We start from the raw sequence: 23,953 nt of genomic DNA, 5'->3' as shown, positions 1-23,953 counted from the left end.
CATCTTAAGTAAAAAATTAAATTTGCGCTGTCTGTGTATCATGGTTTGCATCTAAGTGGATGTTTCTTTAAACATGTAACTGCACATGGAGGAAACTGGTACTCGTGCTAGAGAACAAATAAACAAAAGGTACCAACTTTGGACAAATAGAAGACGGTGGCATGATAACAAACATTTTGTGCATACCTTGTAGTCAAGGGATGGCTGCCACCTTAGCCAAGTGGTCCCATCAGTCCCTTGCCCCTCCCCAGTAATTAACATATGTACTGGCAAATATATTTACAAACACACACTCTCTTACACAAAAACTTACATACATACACTTAATAGCATACACATAAACTTAAACACTTGTGCTAACATAATTGTACATATACACTCGTGCTAAGACACACATACTCACACATGTACATATACACTCATGCTACTACTACTTATACGAACACACAGTTTCACACTCATGCTAACACTTACACATATATACTCATGCTAATACACATATGCACATAAACACTCATCCTTACACACCAACACTTGCTCTAAGACACACATACACACAATCATGTTAACACACTCACTCTAACATACATACGCACCCACCCCCTACATAACTTTCTTATCCTCTCATTCACTGCTCCCCCCTCACCTCCTTACCTTCCCAAAGTCATCTGTGCAAGCAGCCATGCTTTTACCGCAAGATCATATAACATTGTGTTACATGACCAAGTCCTGTTCCTGGCTCCGCAGCTGTTAATGTCAGACTGGCCCTTTTCAAACGGGGCCCTTTTTCAACCAGGGGTGGGGTGGCCCTCCGGTTGCAGGTAGAAAAGTGCAATTGAAAAGTGGACGTGAATATTCAAAAGTAAGTTTAAGGGATTGTGTTCATTTAGAGAGCACCACTTAACAAAAGAAGACACAGAAGGACCACATAGAAAGTAATCATTGAGTGATCCACAAGAATAAAATAACCAGAATGGGGAAAAAAAGTATTTATGTCTTATCATATTAACAACCAATGGAATGGTCCAATCAACAGCACAATTCCATTGCTTCTTATGGTGATAAAACTTTTTCAACCTTGCACCAAACACTCTTTTTAAACAACCCCTTTCGAGATTAGGTTAGACGCCTACAGCTATAGAAGACTATTCCGAACCTAATAAACCTAAAGAGGTTTTAGCTTTGTAAAAATACTATACTGTTTCTTGTGGAATACACTAAAGATCCATTTATAACCAGGAGTCCTAAAAAAGACCTTCTCCGGTTTTCTAACAGTTATGAAATATAAAACCTTCTAGATAGGGACTTTTAAACTATCCTAATTTTTCCTGTGAACGTCCAAGGCAACGCATACAACTGGAACTGTGATATCCACCTAGTTCTAGACCGTATACTGTTAGCAATAGGGAATTAAATATAACCACAGGTGATATAATATATTTGTCTCAAAATATTAAGCAATCACTGGCTGCAACAGTAATCAAGAAAAACTGAACGCACTGAATCCAGCTCTTTCCTTACACCACCTAGAACTCAATTTAAAACGGACACCCTATTATATAAATCAGTTGGAAACAAAGTTGAAAAGTTGGACCTCTCGCATGCACAGTTTTAAAGGGAGTCATAACCAGTGAAACATTCCATCTGATTGGACCATTTAAGAGATAAGGTAAAGGACCACTTATCAAAAGAATATTTTTAATACATAACCCCCGTTACGCCACAGTGTACCAGCTGGGCATTAGGGCACGCCGCTCTCCAGCAATAAACCAGCTATGCGTAAGCATCAGCTTAGCCAACTGAGTTAGTAATGTACAGTATATAATACCTGCCAACAGTCCAGAATTTTCGGGTACTGTCTCACTATAAAAATAGTGCCTGTGCACAGGCAGCATTACGCTTAAGCTGTGTATGTTTGAGAGACACACACGGCCTAAATGCTGTTAAATTAACTCCAGGCACCCTGGGACAGAAGGGGGTGGACAATAAAGTAGGTGGAGCCATAAGCCCGCCCACCCACTTTAGGGCCCACCCCCATTGTGTATTGGCATTGCAAGAAAAAGTTGATGGTATATCTGTCTCCTGGCGCCTTAAGTGTGATATATGCCGTATTGGCTCGATTATAGGCCGCTCCCTAAACGTTAGGTGCTTTTTTAAAGAAGAATTTAGATTTTTTGAAAAAGAATACACATTGGTGGAATAGTAAAACAGTATTCTAACTAACACACTGTATTTTAACATTTTTGGTATCTATTATGCAGTTAGTAAACTGCATGTTCCGGGCGCATTCCTGCCCTAAACCCCGATTATAGGCCGCACCCCCACTTTAAAGACTTAAAGTGGGGGGGGTGCGGCCTATATTCAAATACGGTACATTCCTTCCAACTGTGCAGATTTTGCCACTCTATCTACCTTATAGACGTTGGCTGAACAGTGGGATTCGGTACCCAGACATGGCACAGAATTGTGCGCATGTACAGTAGTGCTGACAGTTTCAGTGACACTCTACCTCCCAAGCTCTACCTTCCGGCATCAGAAGTTGAGAGGTATCTTTACGCAGTGGCATATTCCTTTATATACCAACTATGCCTAAATTGGTAGCATTGGTGGGCCACGGCTCCATTGGCTGATGGAGCGATTGTCTGCTATGTCTAGTAACCACCTCCTTTATATTACAAAGGTGGGTGTATAGGCAGCACACACCACCGCACTTCTCCCCGCAACCCCCAACCTTCTGAGCAATCTACTAAATTCATCACTAGATATATAACTATATAACAAATAGGATGGGACTAGGTTGTCCGTTTTTAAAAAACACGTGTAGATTTTACATGCTGCTGATTGGCGCATGTAAAGTTCTGCCCCTGCAGTATGTGTAATGTATACCTGAGTAAGGATTCCCTTTTGGGTTTATACCTTCCAAGTACTGCAGGGGGCAGGAGTTTATATGCGCCAGTGAGCAATATGTGAACTTTATTTGTGTCCTGGAAGAAATGCCGACGTGGTCACCCTAGTGGTGACAGCTGACCAGAGGAACATAGATGATGCCACCATTACTGCTCTACCACATCGGCTAGGACGCTTGTCCACTTATCTACCACTCTTTCATTAACGTGATACTCATTTTGGTGAAAATCAGGACACATACCACCTCTAACAATGCGATCCCAAGACCTACCATATATTATAAGCTCCTAAATAAAGGGGTACCAGGCTAGATGAGAAGGACATATGGTATTTGGGTCTCAAAGTGAAATTGTCCCACTGACCACAAGACCACAAAAAAAAATTTCCACTCTCTTTGCCATTATTTTACACTTCTCAAGCGTATAAAATTTCCAGGGGCCCAACTTTCAATTTGTCTGGCTACAAAACAAATGAAAATAAATAAATAAAATAATAATAATAATAATAATGATCAACAGAAAGACTGCATTAGCTAAACATAATTATTATTATATAATGTATGAAAGTTGAAAATGACATAGTTTAAAATGGCCTCTAGAAAACTGTCAGCACTAAACAGGTTAATTTTTTTTTTCCACCTCCTCTCCCATAATCCTTTGACAATGATGTCATAGTGAACCCTGAGGGGGTGGAGGATTTAATTCTTCCTCTAGCACAGAGTTGCCCCTCCTTCCACCAGTGAAGCCTGCAGTCTAGAGGGTAGGGAGTGGGAGCTTTCTTGCCAATCCACAGTTTAGCTCTGCTATATCCAAGCTCAAGACACTGCAGTCCTTCCCTAAGCCAGAAAAGAAAAAAAGATTCTGGATTCTTCAACCAAGGGGGAAAAAAACAACCAAACATATAAAACAACAACATTTGGAGTCTTAAGGTATGGAAACTGAAACATCCCCACCTTGCTATCCCAAAAGTGGAATTCCCTAGGGTGTCTGAGAAACTGTCTCTTAACCCTTTCAGTAACAGAGGGAGGTGGGGCTGCAATGCACTGTTTTGCCAGTGAAGGGGGGGGGGTGAAGTTACCCTAATCCAGAACAACAACCTTACATAGTATTTCTAGATCATGCTGTTTTTTATTATTATTATTTATTTTTTTCTTGCAGTGAAGTTTTAAGCACATTATTTTGGGATGGGATGTGTGGCTGATTCTTCTATTGGGGGTGCAGTGATCTAGCCTAATACAAAACTTGTTTACACTTTAATGCAGAGGTCTGTTTTTTTTGTTTTGTTTTTTTGTATGTTGCTAGCTACAGGTTCTTGTATAAATATTTACATGACATTGAATTGAGCTGGATCTGGCTGTCATGGGGGATTGTTAGGCTTTGGGTCATGAACTAGATGATCAATTAACTTAATTGGTAATGTTTGATTAATTTTTATTTTGCTTAATTGTAAAATTGATGTGATCACTTAAGTGCTCATCCATGTAAATCCTCATTATAAATAGCCAATATGTAACCGTTTTTGCAGTTTCATGATCTTGTGTATTATTTTTTTTCTTTGCCTTTACTGAGAGGCTGATGGATAAGTGGAACCGCCTCACATCAGAAGTGGTAGAGGCTAATATAGCTAGTGAAATTAAGCATGCATGGGATCGGCATAAAGCTGTCCTAAATATAACACAAGGACTGATTAGGGTCTGAGTCCTTATATCGGTACATATGGGGAGACTAGATGGGCCGAATGGTTCTTATCTGCTGTCAAATTCTATGTTTCTATTTGTGAGTTGATTCCGTCAAAGGATTAACTTCCCTCCATGCAAAACCATCTTGGTGATCTGACACCCAGCAGATATTCCTAACTGTAAAATGCTACTTTTATTTGAATATGGTGTTTTGTGTGTATGGCTGACTATCCCTGTGGATAAACAGGAGGTAGCACACACCCTGATCTTTATAAAAAGGCTCACACGGGCTCCTGAAACCAGTTTGCCTTGTGGTGACGAAGGGGACAGGAGTGTCCTGTTTGGAGGTGGCATCCAGGGTGATGGGAGTGTTTGTATAGAGGGGAGGGGCAGAGGAGGCTGTGAGTTGTTCTTAAGAGACAATCAGCTTGGGGAGCTATCAAAAGGTTCTGTGTTCTAGTTCCCATGGCAACCTGTTTAAATAACTTTTTTTTAAACCATTGTGTTTGGTGTACTAGAGGTTAAAGCTGTAGATCGTAGAATTTTTTTGTTTGTTTTGCTATGGTCTTTTTTTTTTTTTTTTTTTTTTCTTCTTTTCTTGTATTCAAAAATTGCCAGTTCTTTGTATCATAGTTGTGTTTTTAAAAAATTAAATAACTAACAATATAATTTCAGTGTGTTATTGCAACCGTGATGGGGGTATGTAAAGTATGGTTACCACTCCAAAAAATCGGCTACAGTTACTGCTTCTATGAGGTTGTTATTTGGTATCGTTTTTAATGGACTATAAGGTTTTACCAATGCCCCATAGTTTAACTACATTACATTTACTTATAGAGGCAGATTCCAGAATAGGGGGGGGGGAGTGAAAATGAACAATAACATTAAAAACTATAAAATACAAAATGTACAATTGCGACCTTACAAAGTTGAGGAGGGAACCTGATGTTTGGTCCTGTTTGAGGGCAAATGGACATGCGGTCACCGTACTGTGAGGCTTTTGTAGCCTTTTTGTGGTCTTTTTTGATACATATATCTGGTTAGTGATGGAAACCACTCCATAACAACGTATTGTCTATCAATGTACTGAACCTGCCCCTGAGTTTCATTTCTTCTTTACTATAGGAGGTTAAATTGCACTTTCTATAGGCAGCACCTCTCAGCATATACAATTTACATTTTCCCTGAGATCTTTCAGGATCTCTGGGAGAGCAATCGATCTTGTTGTCTGGTATTTGAGGATCAATGGAGAGGTTGGGAAGTGGTGTTGTAACTATAGTAACCAACAGAATGACACAGTAAGCAAGAACATTCCATGATTGGTATGGTGATCAGATCACTTTTTAAAACTTTCAACCACTATGACTTTTTTTAAGCATCTTTGTATTGGGAAGCAACCTATAGATTTAATGCAAAATGAATGACCGCATTTTATACTGTCTGGGGTGCACCTTATTTGAAATCGGTTGAATATTAAGCACATTTTAGAACTCTTAAATATGTAAGAAAATGTGAAGGGGCAGGATCATGTGTCAATTAAGAAAAACGTGAAAAAGCAGACTGCCAAATATATTTTTTTGATACTGTGGTCTCGTTAAACACAAAGCGTAGGCATCCTCGCCACATTTTTTACGATTTTCAGAAAACGGCCTTTTTCTTAATGTCGTATTGAATAATTAATGTAAATAATCTAGGAATTTGCTTCTATGAAAACAAGTTCTTACAGAAACTATAATTTCTGGAAGCCATCAAAGGAAAACTGTTCTAAACTCCCAAATGGACATCCCTTCAGATTTTGTGTAGTCGCGCTTCAGACTGTAGTTTTTTTAAAAGGCTGATGCAAAGGCTGTGCTCTCCATGCTCTGGGTTTTGAGAATACTTTTGCTCCTGGTAATGTTCCAACCGGGAGCTTGAGTTAGGTGAGCATCTGTTCGCTCTTTGTGGTAACGGTTTAAGGAGCTTCTCTGTGGTCAGAAAAAAATTAGTTTTCCTATTAATTATGCTTGTTACGCCCTACCCTACATTTTATACCCATGTGCGACATTTGTTTTTCTTCCAACCTTCTCGATTTTGTATCAAAATTTCTATATTTGTTGCCCTAATTTGTGAAAGCCACCATCTTCTTGTAACATCGCTTGTTTAAACACAAGAGTCCATGAGGATCTGAACAATCTCTAAAGCCTCAAGTAGATGTTCAGCCCGCTAAAATCAAACACACAGCGTACAGGAAGTGTGTTTAAACTTCCTGCAGGGACTGTCAATAGCAGTACAAAGCAAAAGATCTTTTTTGTCAACCTTACCGACCCTTTTCTCCCATCCATCAGGCCCTCCTGCGTGTTCCTCAAGACCTGACTCCATAGAGAAACAATTTCCCCAAACGAGTTTTCTCACTCCGAGGCCCCATGTGATTTGCGCATGACACAAACATTCAACGGCAAATAATTGACAAAAATTAATTGACAAACGGAGAAACACATTGTTTACATAAATTATAGCCGGTTCATTTGATTTTGCTTTTAACAAAGTTAGGTTGACAATTTCTAGTGGCATCTCAAAAGCTTTTAAAGACAGCCCCTCTGTCTGACCCAAAATCGTTCCGTTCCCCCCTTTTCTGTTCCTTTGTGAGAGACGGAGACGGTAGAAAATGGATCAATGAAACGGCGTGGGTCCCAAAGTCGCAATCTTGGTAGAACAGCTACCCCGTAGTCGCGTCCCGTAAGTAACTGTCCCTTTGGCCAATTGAAAGGCCGGCAGTTATGCTGTTCTACATACTCCTGTAAAACATATTAAGCTGGAAGACTTATTGAAGGCACTTAATACATAACCCATTATTCTAATGGTTTCCTTCAAAAGATCTTCAAAAAGGCTCCTGGCTCAGTAAAAAGTATTATCCAGTCTCACAGGCGGAAGAACACTGCTGTGATACATCTAAGCATGTGTCAAATCCACGCATGTGCCACTGTTTGCCCCGTGTACACAGTGAATCATGCGCAACAAGATTAATTGTGTTCGTTCTTTTGAAGTAACATCAATTTACAGCTGGTTGCCATTAAAGAGCCATCTAGACAGACAAGGTTTGCTAGTATTCTGTCATCAATTCGAAATGACACATCTGTCTTATTCCAACCATGAGACATTGAGAATGTTAGAATAGTTTGGATTTTAATAAAAAAAAAAAAAAAAAAAAAGGATTGAATTAGGACTTAAGTGTAATAAAATATGGCTGAGCGTCTCTGGTTTATAATATTAAACAATTTTCATTGTCCCCGTATTTTGAAACTCTGTCAGAATTGTTAAGGTCACAAAATAGTCCAAATATGTATTTTAACACATTTTATTATTATTGCACCTTTTTGTGATAAATCTGTTGATACAGTAACATTAATATGAATTTATTGTAGAAATGTCCATTTTGTATAACAAAAAAAATGAATGTGTGTGTGTGTATATATGTATATATATGTATATTTTTTTATTTTTTCCACCCACACCCTCTTTCCCCAGCGCTACCCTGTCTGGGCTTGCCAGGACTGGATGGGTGAAAGACTTCTTTATCACTGCAGGCCCGCTATCTTCACTTATGTATGTTCCTCTGCTATAAGTTGAAGGGACGTATTCATCTTCCGCTATCAGGAGTTAAAAGTAAATCCTGACGGAAAGGCCAGCTGCAGAGCTCACGCTGTTCTTAAACTACCATCATCCATGATTCACATCCTTACTTGAAGGCTGATATGGGAAATGTATGTCAAAAGCTAGACCTTTTCATTTGTGCTGCTTTGCTTTAAGAAGCCTTACGTAACTGTGTTTGCGCAAAAAAAGAGTAGTTTAATACCTAAAACAACGTCGGTCAGTCTTACAGATTTTAGGATTTTGGGACCACATAGTTGCATTTCAAATGTGAACCTGAGACCCTGTATTGGGTTTATTATATAATAATGCAGCATTAGGCCACTCGGGCCCAACTTTCTGAAGCCATGGTTTACTTCCACTAAAACTAATTTAGTATGGTATTTAAGTATTAATAATTTTAGTATAGGGTCATCATATTCTGCAGCACTGTAATGGGTAAGACAAAGCAAGTTGTGAATCGTATAAGGATTTTGACTTAAAGAAACAAGAGTTCTGTTCAAACAAGCCTAAACATGTGAGCATTATCTCCAGATTCCTATGTGTCAATTTATCCATAAAGATCTCTTTGGGAGCACTGAAGAGTTAAAATAACCCGACATGCACAGATATGTCTGGGCCACCATTTGAAAGCTAGAATGGCATGTATTACATTTCACCTTGGCAAGTAAAGCATTACTGTAGGATTGTGTTTTATTGCTTCGGTGGCACGTGGCTGCTGTCATTTACTTCTCCAATTTCATTCTTAAGCGGACACCTGTATACATATTATATAGAGTGTGTGTGTGTATGTACACCAAGCAGCCATAACATTACGATCACTGGGTGGATTATATTAGGCAACAAGTGAACATTTCATCCTCAAAGTTTCTGTTAGAAGCGGGCAAAATGGGCAAGCGTAAGGACCTGAGCTACTTTAAAAAGGGCCAAATTGTGATGGCTAGACGACTGGGTCAGAGCATCTCCAAAACTGCAGCTCTTGTGGAGTGTATCCGATCTGCAGTGGTCGGTATCAAGTGGTCCAAGGAAGGAAAAGCGGTGTACTGGCAACAGGGTCATGGGCGGCCAAGGCTCATTGGGGGGCGAAGGCTGGCACGTGTGGTCAAATCCAACAGATGAGCTACTGTAGCTCAATTTGCCCCCCCCAAAAAACCTTTTGCAATTATTTAGCATTGCTCGAAATGTTTTACGTAAAAACAGCTGGGTGACCTTAAACGTTTGAATGATAGTAATACTGTCATATGCATTTTTCTTTAGTGGGCCAGTTAGTGACAATAAGCAGTACATTAACCCCTTCAATCCCCTATAGACCTACCGGGACATCCAAAAAACGCCCACTAAGAAACCCCTATGGAGGTACCGGTACGTCTAGCCCTTCGTGCAGCGTCAGGGACACATCCCTGCCGCTGCACGGGAGACCAGGCTGTCGTTTGACAGCCTGGACTCCCCCCTGGCAGCAGAAGCCAGCGTCGGGCATTTCTATCTGTAACAGTTTTCCGGCTTCGCGCCGGAAGCTGTTACAGGAGATCGGGCAGCAGAAAGCCAGCAACGCTGGCTTCTGCTGCCAGGGGGGAAGTTCACAGGAGGATCGGGTATCCCTGCAGGGTCTGTCTAGACCCTGCTGGGCTACTCGATCACTCCGATGAGGGAGTTTGAGGTACCAAAAACCCCTGGGATTGAAGGGGTTAAAGAGGAAGCTTTCGATTGTTTAGGGTTAAATGTAGAGAATGGCAGTACACTGCAAACATTGATGGAATCTGTCCCAGGGTGCATAGGCATGCGGTGGTTCTGGGTAAGAGTCCCCTTCCACTGGCCTTTGAACTCTTTGGATTTTTAGCCTGTAGAGAATTCCTGGATTGCTCTGCACATGGGCCGTGGAGCTGCTCCCTTCTGAAAGTAGAATCAGCTTACAGAAACACTTTCAAACAAGTTGTAGCATACAGCAGATAGAAGGTAAGTAAGTTACTTCTTTGTGTAGAATGACAAAGATTTCATTTTTCTTAGGATTTCCTTGACGTTTATTTCCTGCTGATTAGCAGTCGAGAGAAAAAGTCTGGTCACCGTGGGACGTGTCTTCATCTTGCAGTGTTTGCTTTTTCTAATCCTATAATGGTTAGGCTTTTGTTTACTTAATTCTTGGGCAATGAGTCGTGCATTCCAATATATCATGTGTCTGTATAGCTGAAATAGCTCAAAACAAATGTGAGCCATGTATGTATGAAACGACCCCACGTTATCTATATCTCTCTTAACTCCGCCTCCCTGGCTAAGAAACTACTGGAAGTAGAAGCAGGAAGCATGCTTGAGTACACTTCCTGTACATGCTTTCTAAAACTCATAGTAGTTAATGGGAGCAGTGGCACAAATGCTAATTAAGCAATACATTTCACTTGTGCTGTATATATGCAGGAAGCGTATGCTTACTGCTTTAGCAGTGGCAGCTGGGAGAGTTAAGACATAAGAATAACTAAAGAGTGTGTGCAGTAAAAACAAAAAAACATTGTAAACCATACAAAATAGACTCCAGTGTAGATTTTACTTGAAAATTGGACTGGAGTGTTCCTTCAATAGCGAGCCAATGTTTTCTGTGGTTGTTTCATGATGATGAAACATGAGTTGCAGAAACCAAGCCTAGATAAGACCGTGTCACATCTGCTTGGTTCTTGGATCAGTAAACCTGGCTTTCTGGCTTGTTAAAATACTGCCAAATACAGCAGTGCAATGCAATTTAAACTTTTCTTTTTTAAATTAAATACATTTATGGTGTGACTGTCAAACTCAGAAGCAGGTGGCATCCGTGTTTGTTATAAAACTCCAGGTTTTAATGAGAAACCATTGGAATGAGTCTACTTTAAATAGATTATAGTTTATTAAATATTTTGACAGCGAACAGAATGAATGAAATCATATTTGTAGACAACATTCCAGAATCCTAACTGTCTCAGTAGTCCCGTTGAATGGGAATATTTGCAGGTTCTGTTCGTAACCTTATGCATGTAAATGTCTAATTGAAATTCAATTTATTTTCACCATATGCACGTTGTTTACAACATTCTAATTAGAGAATAATATAAATGTAGTTTGCTGGGAATGATCTGCATAATTCTTCACCCATTCCTGGATATCTTATTCTTATGTAGGATCAGGTCAACCATGTCGCATTTAGGTACTTCTAGATGCCTTCACATTACGCTACTTGCTTTAACGTTTTTTTGTCTTTCAGTCAAATTACCAACATTTGACATTTAGCTGTAATGCTCATAATAGCTGTGTGGTCCCTCTGAATTTTCCTGGTGTTGCTTTTGCAAATATGTTTGGGGGGGATTCTGCAGAATCCATCCATATGCATTTATCACTTACCACAACCCCAAGCTATATTGCTTGCAGGACACGTTAGCCCAAACGCATCTCCCTGCACGTCATTGATTTTAATCGGATCACTGTCCTGCCACTGATGTATGTTTTTAAGCTGCCAATCATTTGCAAGAACATATCCATACATGTTCCGGACTGTAACCCCTCTTCTGCTAGTATCTCTTGTTTGTGTTCGTGTTGTTGTTGACTTTGAATCTTGCCTCCAAGTAGATCGAGCGATACGGAAGCCATGCTACACATATGATTACATTTGTTCCCTATGTTGCTTTGATGGCTAGGCATGCATAGAGCAGCACACCATGGCTTCCATAAAAATTAACAGGCTAAAGTCAAACATTTACTTTGGTTTGTTAAGTAATTGAGAACAGTTTCCATCTGAATACTCACTCCATATGTGCTTTATGTAATATGTTTGATCAAGTAAAAACCGATGAGTTAAATGTGCATGAAAAAGAGATCCCGTTGTGGTATACGGTTTGGATTACTAATGGATTTTTGGAAGAATCCATCTGTTGGCGATTAATTTAAAAAAAAAAAAAAAACGTACTCAATGATGCCTCAAAAACTAAGGGTTAATTAAAACAAGTCTATTACAAATATGGTAAGAATATACAAATGGCGTGTATATTTTATTTATATATATTTTTTTTTGCTTTATTGCTTTACAAAAATATATATATTTAGAGCTCCCAGTGATGGATAAATATATCTTTAATTGAAATTTATGGAGAATGGTCAGACTTTAAAAACACAAAATACTAATTTCCATAACAGGACAACTCTTCACATTTCAAAGAAGCATGTGACATGTAACCTATTGATGGCTACTTATGTGTAAGACAGAAGAGAAATAATGGATTTTAATAAACCAAATAATCTAAAAACTTATTTGCCTCTTACTGTGGAGTATTAGGGAGGTGCCATACTGTGACGCCTGTTCCCGACAAACATTCTGAGTTAAGAAAGACTGACATGCAAAAGGACACAGATTTTGACATTTTTTACCAGAATAAACACTTTTTTTTCCTTTAGCGAAGAGGGATAGGTTGATCATAAATTAACAAGGGTTAATTTAACATTATCAGACCCAGATTCATAACTCTACTTTGCAACAGATAAACAAGGTGGTGTTTTTATTCATATGAGAGCTGATTAATGTAAGAACACTGTAAATATTTGTTCAAGGTGCCAATTAAGCACTGCTCTTGTTCTGCTTCTATGTATAAACACATCATTTAGTACAAATATTGCTTAACTACTTAGGCCCAGAACTGGGATAGTTCTCCACCCCATGTTCAGGAACATTATATCTTAGGAGTATATGTGTTTACAGATAAGACTTTATCGTTGGATAGAATGGGGTTTCAGTTTCTCCCCCGAAGCTAATACAGGTCGGTATTTTTGAGCATTGGTATACCAGTAATGTGAACGGATGATGGAGTGATTTCTTGGCTAAGGGAAATGTATATGAACTTAGCCCAAGTATGTATCAGCAATTTAACGTCTTCTGAGTCATCAGATCACATGTGCTGTACACGTTGAAAGCAATATATATATATATATACATATATACACACACACATACATATATATTTATGGGGCTGTTTACAAGGAAAAATAAAAATTTGGCATATGGTGAAAATGTTACATTTTTTACAACCCGTTAGAGGAAGTTCCATTGTAGACACTCAATAAATAAATAAATAAATAAATAAAAAACGCAATTAGAACTAATTAAAATTAAGGTGTCCATGGCTCCATTACTATCTGGAATTTACCCTTAATTGCATTAATCATGGCAGATTCACTGGACTATAAAAGTCGTTTTGGAGCCAACACTCTGTACCCAACGTTGGTTCAGAAAATATTGCCATTGCTTCTTTTTTGATTTGCTTCCCCCAATCATATATCCTCCTTACTCCTATAGTTCCTGTGCAGTCCTCCTCGGCATTAAAGGAATGTTGTGGCTATTTTTATCTCTGCTTAAGTATTCTAACCCTACAGTGGTTGGTATGCGGTGCTCTGTATTCTCTTATATGGGCTATAGTTTTGGGTTTAATTTTTTCCTTCCATCCTTCAAATGCAGAGATGCCTCTTGTCGCATCCGTTGTTTAGACTACATGGCATAACGGTATGTGTGTGTGTATCCATACTTACTCTATATGTATGTACACAGGCGCAAGCACGCTGTTTCTGGTCTAGCGCAAATAGGTTATCGCACAAGAAGAATAAGACATAAGAAAAATGTGAAGGAATGAATGGAATGGAGGCAATGATTTATAAAAATAGTAATATATTAGACATTAAGCATTACACGCTCGAAGAGTGGGAAGGATAATTATCTATGAAATCACTAAGCATGGTTTCTATTGTATAAGCTGACCGGTTCATGGAGCATGTGACCAGGTTAATTACCTATAAATCTAAGCCGGCATCCAGTATTTCTGGTCCCTCTGCATACCTTTGGGTGTTTCTCTGGCAAATTCATAAGGTGGTTCAGGCCAGTCATTTTCTTTTTCTTTCCACCCGATAGAAGCGTATTGGAGAGTAGTTACAATTTCCTGAGTGCAGAAATCTGAGCAGTGCTGGGTGGTAGATACTTGGCTCCTATAATTTATTTAATTTTCTTGGGTAATATGAAGTTTGATCCATAGAACTTGGGCCATGCCTTCCTCTGGTAGGTCTAAGTGGCTTACCTAGTCCACATAGAAGATAGAGCTCCATGAAGATTCATCATCCAAATCATGGTGTACTGAGATTGGAAACTGTTCCCACGTCAAAATTATTGGTATTTTTCACAATAATAGAGCATCAAAGACTTTATCTCTGGTGCTCTCTAAATTGTCATGCAACACAGGCAGGCACTTACAAGTTGTTGCAATAGAAACCAAACGGCCCTCTAAAAGTTGTTTTTATCTATTTAAACCTTCCAAGAAACTGATGTGACAGATCTCTAAAGGTTTGTTTTTCATGCTAAAGAATTCACTAGAGTAGGTGGGGGAAGAACATCTTAAGGAAAATTGTTTGCGTTTCATTTGTACCTAGCTGAAGAACACCATCCCCCATGATATATCTAGCTTAAAGGGTCCACACGAAGCCCAAGGGCAGCGCGGCAAACAAATGGCGAATGTCACAGGTGGGTCATTTGGAAAGACAGGGCAACAAGTGTGCTTAGAAAACGAAACCTGATCTTTAAAAGGTGTAACCTTACATTGACTGGTAAATGTTCCTTCTATCTGTGTAGTTGTCTCAGTTCTATCTGGATTTTAATTTTATTTATATATAATATATATATATATATATATATATATATATATATATATATATATATATATATATATATATATATATAATTTTATTTACTTTTTACATGGCTTGACAGTTTGTATATTTTGAGACACAAGGAGTTAACAAGGGCAGTGGGGATGTGACTGTTCCCTATAACGTCTCCCACAAATGCTGACATAATCGGGAAGAATGCATTCCAAAACAGCAGTCCCTGTGACCCATCCTTTGTTTGGTGGATGTAGGACTGCTTTCGTTCCTATATACTAAACTAAGGAGACATTCAAAGCCTGCTGCATTTGCACTGAATCTGCCTTCATTGGACCAGGTTGGAAGGTCATTTGACAAGTAAGTGCAAGAATAGGGAAATAACATCTCATTTAACTTCTGCGACTAGTTTAAGACCTTTAAAAATGATGATAAAAGTGATGGTTTGCAATTGCTCTCTGTGGTTTAGTACTAAACAGAAGATGCTGTGATTCATTTAAATAATCCATTTGTTGGTTTGGTGATGGTGTTCCTTTAAGTAATCGGTGAATAAGATGTCAGGTTGACAAGCGGTGCTGGATGTACAAGAGTACACTACCTCTTTACTGATAAAAGAGCTGAATTTCTGGATTCTTTGTGTGGCGAAGGCTTTTGTGTTCTCTGTGGTTACCGTTCGCTCGACACATATCCATGCTAATTATAGCTGTGACAGAGAGAGGAAGCAAGAGCAAGAAGAGTCCCTCACTTCTCTTTGCTGCTCCTCAGTGGTTTCATGGTTTTGGGCTGCCTGCTTACCTAAGTTCAACCCTTAAATGACCACTGTATTATAATTCGCATTGTGAACCTTAATGGGGATAGGCCCTGGTGCACCAGGGCATCTATTGTTTGTGGAAATAGCATCTCTGAAGGAAAAAAGTACCGGCAAATAAGACAGAAGCATCCATTTCAATGTCCAGAGGTCTGCAAACAGTAAACAAGTTTAAGGGATGTCCACAAGTCATTACCCATGTTCTTGTGCGATTAGTTTAAGGAGGGATGTTGAGCAGTCTTGGCTTGTTTTGTGGTTTCATAAACAGTTATTTGATGCCTAAGTTAGATGTATAAAAATGAAAATAAACATGTGGAATTTGGAACATACCATAGACTGACTGCAGGATCATTTAATGTAGGAGTCATGCAGATGGCGAAGTCATGAGCTTGTTTCCAGCGAATGCTGGTTGTGGAGGGGTTGTTATGGAAACTTGGCCTTGTTTATACCGATGGTCCATCTTGATAAAGGCTTGACTAGCAACCAAACCTAGAGGCTTGGCTATGGTGGCATCCCCGTGTGACTGTTCCCTTTGAGGTTCACAATGGTTACATTTTCTAAACTATTCCTTTCATAATAATTTGGAGCGTTCTCTGTCTTGAAAACAATTTAACAAGCACTTTTTTTTTTTAATAAATGTACTTTAGATTATAATTGCCGTGTACTATTTCATTGCAGCTAATAACCATTTAAACTGTCTTTAAATTGTTTGTTTTCTGTGCTATAATATAATTGAGTAATTCAACTAAGAAGGAAACGTGGAAATGACACGGGCGGCTTGTTGGGGAAAACGTAGAACACTTCTGCCTGCATGCGATCCTAATTCAGAAATCTCTAAGGGTAAAAATAGTTTAATATTGGTAAATGCATTTGAAAAGTCTTTACAACTATGTAAGAACAGATGTCTGTCCCCCTTGCTTGTTGGACGCCGCACAGTGCTAGGTTACGGCATCAAGTCTTCATGAAAGGCCGCGTGTGGGCAGCTTGCGTGTCCATATAATGGTGATGCTCGAGGGGTAAATGAGTTACTAATTTCCAGAGTTGGCTGTTCTAATCGAAGAATCATACCATGAAATACATGTCCCATTTCTTGCTGCACTGTATATGCCCTTGTTCCTGGTTAGCTGCCCTTTATTTGCTGTAAGGCACCCAAGTTGGTGAATAGAGGAGCGGCGTATGTATGTCTGGACAGTCTCTCAAAGGGAAACTGTGCCAGCGTGACATAAACATGAGATGAGGTAACCAAAGCGCATGTCCCTAATCTGTAATATGCGACACGTGTAACAAATTTGCCTAAATATTTGACAAAAATAATATATTTGTTAATAAGTTTTTTTTCTCTTTCTTTCTTTCTTTCTTGACCTAAAAACCCAAATGTATCAAGGTGATGAACATTATTGAAAGAGGGAGCATGTAATGACGAAGCAGTTTCTCTAGTTAGAAGAGCACCCCTCGTTGTGGAAGGGACAGCTAAGGAAAGAAACGTTTTATATTCCTTACGTGTCGCCGCCTGGTATCATTAACCTTCAACTTTTCTGCATTTTTCCGAATTGCAGGATTCCTTATATTTTCAAAATTTGGAGATTGGAGGATTGATAAGGTATTTTTGTTGGTCTAGGTCTGGCCATTTTTCCCCTTCAGTATGTGCCTAGTTGCACAACTGTTTTATTTAATATTCACATGAGTCTTTTCTTTACCTGTAATCGCAACAATCTGAAATAGTACATTCCCCTGTGCTTGGTTATTCATGATTTATCATTATTTGGAAAGACTTTAGATGTCTCATGTCCAACTCGATCATATTCGGTAGTGGGTAATTTGGAGACTGTGCATGAGTAGTTTTAATTCTTCCAGTTTCAGAAAAGACTTGGTAGTTTTTATTGTAAGACGGACACTTTGACACCCTTGAGTATTACTGTACAACAGATCTGTAAATCCAGTTTCCACTTACCCTGCAGGTTATTCTATAGGTTTTGGTCATAAAGATTTTTATAGCAAGTTCCAGGGACGTTGGTTAGAATTAAGCATATTATTGGAGGTGCTGAAATATCGGTTTCTCAAAAGCTTGATACATCTTCGAAGAACAATGAAACTGCAATAAAACAAAATTACAAATCCCCAATCAAAATAGCAGTCTGTGACTGCTTCGGGTATATGGGAGGTTCTCTACGCGCTCTACTTCAGGGTTTTGTTCAGTAAAATTATTTCTGTAGACCTTGCTGCTTCATGATTTGAAATATAGTTAGGCTATTCTGATCATAAATGATGCTTAATACTTCTTGCGGTACTTGGGCCTCGCATCAAGAACTTGTTTTGGAGAGGAGTGAACCAGGATTCAAATTATAGTTGCTTGCTTAGCCTCGGTTAGGAAAGTCCATGGGATTTCATTGGGTAGATGAGAACATGGCTATTTGTGAAAATAGATACCTGTGTTTTTATAAAATCCTGGCATTCAGGCATGTTACCAACCTTTTTGTTCCGTTGATGCAGAGAATGGGTCTTGATTTAGTGCTCAGAATATGTCTTTCTGTATATAATATAAACATACACCTGGAAACGTCCAGGCTCTACCCGGAGCCCTCCCTTTCATTGCTTTTAAGTAATAAAAGCCTCATTAAATAATATTGTGCCTTGAGTTTAAAGTACTATGTTGTATACAGTAAGGAAATTGTTTTTTTTTCCACTTTGTTCCAATACTTTATCTGACGATCTGGAGGTCACCATTATAGGCGGTCATGTGATATTTTGCTTACATACCAAACTTGGTCACGCACCACACTTAACTGATTTTCTTTCTAGTAATGTAATGAAGTCTTGCATATGGTAATGAAGTGCCTTTTCCCCATAGAGCTTTATTGGTCAACACCTCTCTGCGTGTCGCACATTCACGCCAAAAGGCTGTGCTGTAGGAACTTGGGTAGTAGGCTGGACCAAACTAACAGACCCACCTAAAATATGTATGTTAAACAGTTTTGAGTCCATCTTTAAGAACCAACTGAATTTTGGCAGTGATGGTTGATCTCACACTTCTCAATGCTGCACAATGTCTGCTGTTTGGCTTGCATACTACCTATAATTTAGTCTGAGTACAGTTTACTGCTAGAACTATTGAGAATGGAGCAAGCCATGTCTATAAAGAGGAAGTTGGAGGCAAATTTGTACATGAAGAATCATAACTGAACCCAATGGATTTACAATATAGCCCTTTTATAAATATGGTCCGGTATATTAGAGAGACTGCTGTACTAGATAAGCAAGGTTGTGAGCTGGTGATAGCGGCACAGCAGGGAGTGGTTCCTAAGTGTCTTTCCAACAGAGCCCAATTGGTTTCACTGGAGAATTGATATAGTGCAAACTAATTCCTGGTTTGGATTAGCTGCTGTTTATTTGTTTTACTTGTTTGGAAATACATTGATATAAACCATTTACTTAACTCATCTGCGTATTCTTAAAACACTGAAATAAGAGTAGAACACTGGAGTATATTAGAATATGCCAAGTCTACATTAGTAAGTGGGGAAAGGCCTCTATAAAGGCAGTCTAATTAAACATGCCTGCCAGGTTTCTGCACGTTGAGAGGTTGGTTTCAAGGGAGAAACTGCCTCTAATTATTCCCTCTTTAAGCCCCAGCGTTTTGTGGAAGAGACTGAATTGGATACGTTGGATCAGTAAAGTGTGTTATAAGTAGACACTAATCGGCTTTCTAGAGGAATGTGGCTTGAATTCTCTGAATGCCTCTCTCCCTCCCTCCCAAACACCAGTACAGATTTGCTTCCCCAGTATGAATAAATCACATTGATGGCAGTTTTTTTTTTTCTTAATGGTTATCGTTATATCATAATTTTTATCTAATTTTTTTTTTTTTTTTTTTTAAAACCTCTAATTTATTTCTACTGATACTAATCTCTATCACATATGCTTGGAGTGTGTTTAATTCATTATTTAACTAGGGTCTACAAGGAAACTGTGCCTATTGCTCTTTTTTCGTTCCATAAAAATAAGCCTGTACACACGGAAGCTGAGTTTTTATTTTTTCTACTTCTCTACCGTCCTAAACCGGTTTTATTCTGATTCTTTTAAGATCTTAGAACTCCCAACCTACACCACATGATGTTAAGCGGATTTCGCAACATAAAGTAGGGTTAAAGTCATCGACAACAGGTGACTTGCCACTTCTAACTCAACAACGCCTCTGCTTTTACAGTGCAAAGTGAAATGTGTAAAGGCACGCACACTTTGTTTTGTTAGCATGAGATGAGTGTTGCCATACGGCAAATCTGCAATTCCTAATTCCCGGAACATCCAAATTGCTGCCATGGTTTATAATAACAGGATGTGTCTGCATTTCCTCAAGCTTCTGATTGTCTTTGTCACCTTACAGCAAAAAAAAAAAACCCTCGTAATAATAATGCCATGGATTTTTACATGTAATGTTAGGAAAGTTTTTACTTCACAGAGAGAGTGGCAGATAGGGATTGTAGCAGAAGTTAATACAGTGATTTAAACATGCACAGGATATACCTACATCTATATTAAATCTAGGTCCGGACCAAGTGTTCCAAAAAAACTTGAGAACCATTTAGCACATCTGCCCCTAGTTCTATCATGTTAGCGATCCATAATAATTGCAGAATACATCTATTCATTTGACAGCTAGGACCGTAAGGCTTCCATTTGTATTTTGAGATGCGTCCTTGCTTTGTAATATGACACAGACGCTGGTGTTTGAGTTCAGTAAAAGTAGAAGCTGTTCCGTTTCTTTATTCTAACAGGCTACTGCACAGTGACTAAATCTACTGCTAGCCCCCTAGTGGTAGATAAACAGATGGCATACAATGAGCGTAACCACGAAAAAGAATGCTATTACATTACATTATAAATAAAATGTAAAGCGCCGGCAGATTCCGCAGCGCTGTTACAGTCAATAGAACAATTTCTAAACACATACAATAACAAACTGGTGCAAAGGAGAAGAGGGCCCTGCTCTCGCGAGCTTACAATCTAGTCGGTGGTTGAGTGGCAAGTGAGTCAATAGGAGAGGACTGCTTGGATGAGGATGAGTTGATCTGGTTCCGATGTGCTGAAGCTGTTGATTGTTCAAATGGCTTGATTATGATGGTTGGGAGTAATCGGAAGGAATGTTGTACGCTTCCCTGAACAGGTTGGGTTTTCAGAGAGGTTTCGATGCTATGTATATTTGAGTTCTTTTTACTTGTTGTATAGCTGTGAGCAAGATAGGAATTTGTGTTGTATGATCATTAGTAACACACAAGGCTACAATGGTGCCAGAAAAATCCCAGAATTCCCCATATATTTGTGCTATACTATATATATATATATATATATATATATATATATATATATATATATATATATATATATATATATATATATATATATATATATATATATATATATATATATATATATATATATATATACACACACACACACCAGCTAATTGGCTTGTTTAATGCACAGAAAGTGCTTCCATTAACTCCTATGAGTGTAATTTAGGTGGAGGCATTTTGTGAATTGAAAGATAAGTTAGAATCTGAACTGCCTGTATATGGTAATTAAAGTTTTTTTTACATAGCCTGAGGCATTATTAAATAAGCATTTGCTACATAATAATTCTCTTGTCTCTCTAGTGATGGCAGCGATTCGGAAGAAGTTGGTTATTGTCGGAGATGGTGCGTGTGGAAAGACCTGTCTACTCATTGTATTCAGCAAGGATCAATTCCCAGAAGTCTATGTCCCAACCGTCTTTGAAAACTACATTGCAGATATTGAAGTAGATGGAAAACAGGTATGTTCACCAGATTACCAAGTGGCATGCTTCTTCATCAATAGCTGTGTGTGTGTGTGTGTGTGTGTGTGTGTGTGTGTGTGTGTATATATGTATATATATATATACGTATATATATGTATGTATGTGTGTGTGTCCTCACAATTCTTAAGTGGGAGCATCTGCATCTTATTCCCCATTTATTTTCCCTTTTGAAGGATATATCCCTATGCCCTGATCAGGTCCTGACTACGATGTTCCATCTAAAGCCCTTACAAAAAAGTATTCAGTCCTGTGGGCCCTACTGCTAGGGGCCCGTAAGAAGCGGCTTTATGTAATTTCAGTTGCATTAAGTTTTTAGAATTTACTGCAGCTTTAATAGGTCTAATAAAGAAACCAGAAATTCAATGGTACTGTTATAATTAGATCCTGCCTTTTGCCTGCTGGTAGATATAATTGTACAGCTCTTAGCTGTGAAGTTTCTAATTCTACTTGGTATTTAGGGCAGTTATACAATCAGTGTCCTAGAGACCGAGTACCTCTCCAGTTCCACTCCTCTCTGCCTCTCCTGCTTGCTCCTAATCCTATAATCCTTCCTTTCCTTCTGTGCAAACTAATTAGGTTATTTCACCGTAGGTGGAACTGGCTCTGTGGGACACGGCCGGGCAGGAGGATTATGACAGACTGCGCCCTCTCTCCTACCCCGACACAGACGTGATCCTGATGTGCTTCTCCATTGACAGCCCAGATAGTTTAGGTAAGCATATGTTGTCATATATCAATCGAGCTATTTATTTCTTTGTGAATTGTTTTATGATTATATTCAGCCCATAGCAGTAACATAGGATTGGTTGGGGTGAAGGGTTTGCAATGGTGCCACAAGTCCTGAGGTTGGGTACCATGTCCCTGGACTTGTCTACTTACGGGAGCAGGCACTGTTGCAAATATGGATCACCTCAAAAGAACATCAATGTATCACGTAAATAGGAGAAACAAAGTAGAATTATGTGAAGTGGAAGATCTGTTAATTTCTTGCCAGAGAACATTCCTGAGAAATGGACCCCAGAAGTGAAGCATTTCTGCCCTAATGTGCCCATCATCCTAGTTGGTAACAAGAAGGATTTGAGAAATGATGAGCATACACGGAGGGAACTGACAAAGATGAAGCAGGTACTTTCTTCAATGCTTGGCTTACTTTTCTTGGGTGTAATATAAAATGTTACATTTGTGATGTTGAGGTATTTTGGTGAAAACTTTGTATTTCAGTTTACAATGCCTAGCATGACCTCCAACATTTTCCTGTTTTGCCTTTTTGTAGGAGCCAGTTAAACCAGAAGATGGAAGAGAAATGGCCAACAGGATCAATGCCTTTGGATATCTGGAATGTTCTGCCAAAACAAAAGACGGAGTGCGGGAAGTTTTTGAAATGGCCACACGGGCCGCCTTACAAGTCCGAAAACACAGGAAGAAGCAGCGTTGCACTGTCCTTTAAGAAGGTTCTAGGGCCTATTCAGAAAGACCAAGAGAAGAACAAAGTGGGTAGCTCAGTTTGCTGCTGCACCACCTGCTGTCCAATGCCAGAGACTTCAGTAGCAAAGAGCTGTATGCACCGTCTGTACTGTAACTGTCTGTATCCATGTTTTGTTTAATTGGTTTTCCTCACCTGTAGATCCATCTATGAATAGGCACGTTCAGGGTGCAACACAGGAGGAAGCTTTACCTCCCCGCTCCACCCTTAAATCAGACCTTTTTTTTCTTGTTTTAGGATTGATAAGCACATGTGGGATTCTGGGACATTTTTTTTGTTTTTCTGTGCCATAGTCTTAGACTTAAATCTGAACATTTTTTTTTTTTTGTCCTAATCTGTCCTCCTGGGAATTTCTATTCATCCTTCATAAATAACGGCCATCTTGGCTGTCCAAACATCCGCTAAACATATCTACAATATGGCTTTTGGCAAGTATCTGTATTTTTTTTTTCTTTTTCCATGCCCAGCACACTATGATCTACAAGCAAGTTGCACTATTTTGTTACTCATGTTATGGCTTCTATGCCCAGCTTTGTATGCTATAACCCAACAAACTGCTTATGTGATAACTCATTCCACACCTGGAGTGTGCATATCAAAAGTCTGCTATGCTTATTTTTTATTTATATTGCAGGAATTCCTCCAGGCTTTGAAACTGGTCTAAAATTATGCACATCCCACATTTCATTAATGACCATTATTTTATGTACATCTCCCCTTTCCTATTTCTGCCTGGGGAAAAAAAAACTTGTTAGGCTGTTATGGTCCATTTCTGTCCGTCACAAATTTGTAAGTACTTTCTTTAAGACCAAAAAACATACATTTTTATCTAAAGATATCGTAATCTGTAGGATAACCCACAGTTCAAAGTAAAGTGGTTCAGAATACTGCAGCACAAGGTGCTTAAAAAAAGCATTATATGTATACACCTTGGAAGGAGACTCTACGGGGCATCTCTAAACTAAGATG

General features: G+C 38.9%; 1 protein-coding gene across 1 annotated transcript; it reads left to right on the top strand.

Annotated features, from left to right (window-relative positions):
* The first annotated feature begins 3,611 nt into the window (after positions 1-3,611).
* On the top strand, positions 3,612-23,053 carry RHOC (ras homolog family member C). Its single transcript, XM_053457607.1, has 5 exons — positions 3,612-3,835; positions 21,320-21,477; positions 22,093-22,213; positions 22,496-22,626; positions 22,775-23,053. Exons 2-5 carry the CDS (start codon positions 21,322-21,324, stop codon positions 22,946-22,948), a joined length of 582 nt encoding a protein of 193 aa, XP_053313582.1. The 5' UTR covers positions 3,612-3,835; positions 21,320-21,321; the 3' UTR covers positions 22,949-23,053.
* Positions 23,054-23,953: the final 900 nt, after the last annotated feature.

Source organism: Spea bombifrons, chromosome 2, assembly GCF_027358695.1.
Source record: "Spea bombifrons isolate aSpeBom1 chromosome 2, aSpeBom1.2.pri, whole genome shotgun sequence".
Taxonomy (NCBI): Eukaryota; Metazoa; Chordata; class Amphibia; order Anura; family Pelobatidae; genus Spea; species Spea bombifrons.
The sequence above is the reverse complement of the archived record's forward strand: the minus strand, read 5'-3'. Positions and strand labels throughout refer to the sequence as shown.

Excerpts from the sequence above, each read along its gene's own strand:
- RHOC (XM_053457607.1), top strand. The coding sequence starts at position 21,322 with ATGGCAGCGATTCGGAAGAAGTTGGTTATTGTCGGAGATGGTGCGTGT. Across the intron at positions 22,214-22,495 it reads TGACAGCCCAGATAGTTTAG|AGAACATTCCTGAGAAATGG; the intron begins GTAAGCATATGT and ends ATTTCTTGCCAG. Across the intron at positions 22,627-22,774 it reads AACTGACAAAGATGAAGCAG|GAGCCAGTTAAACCAGAAGA; the intron begins GTACTTTCTTCA and ends GCCTTTTTGTAG.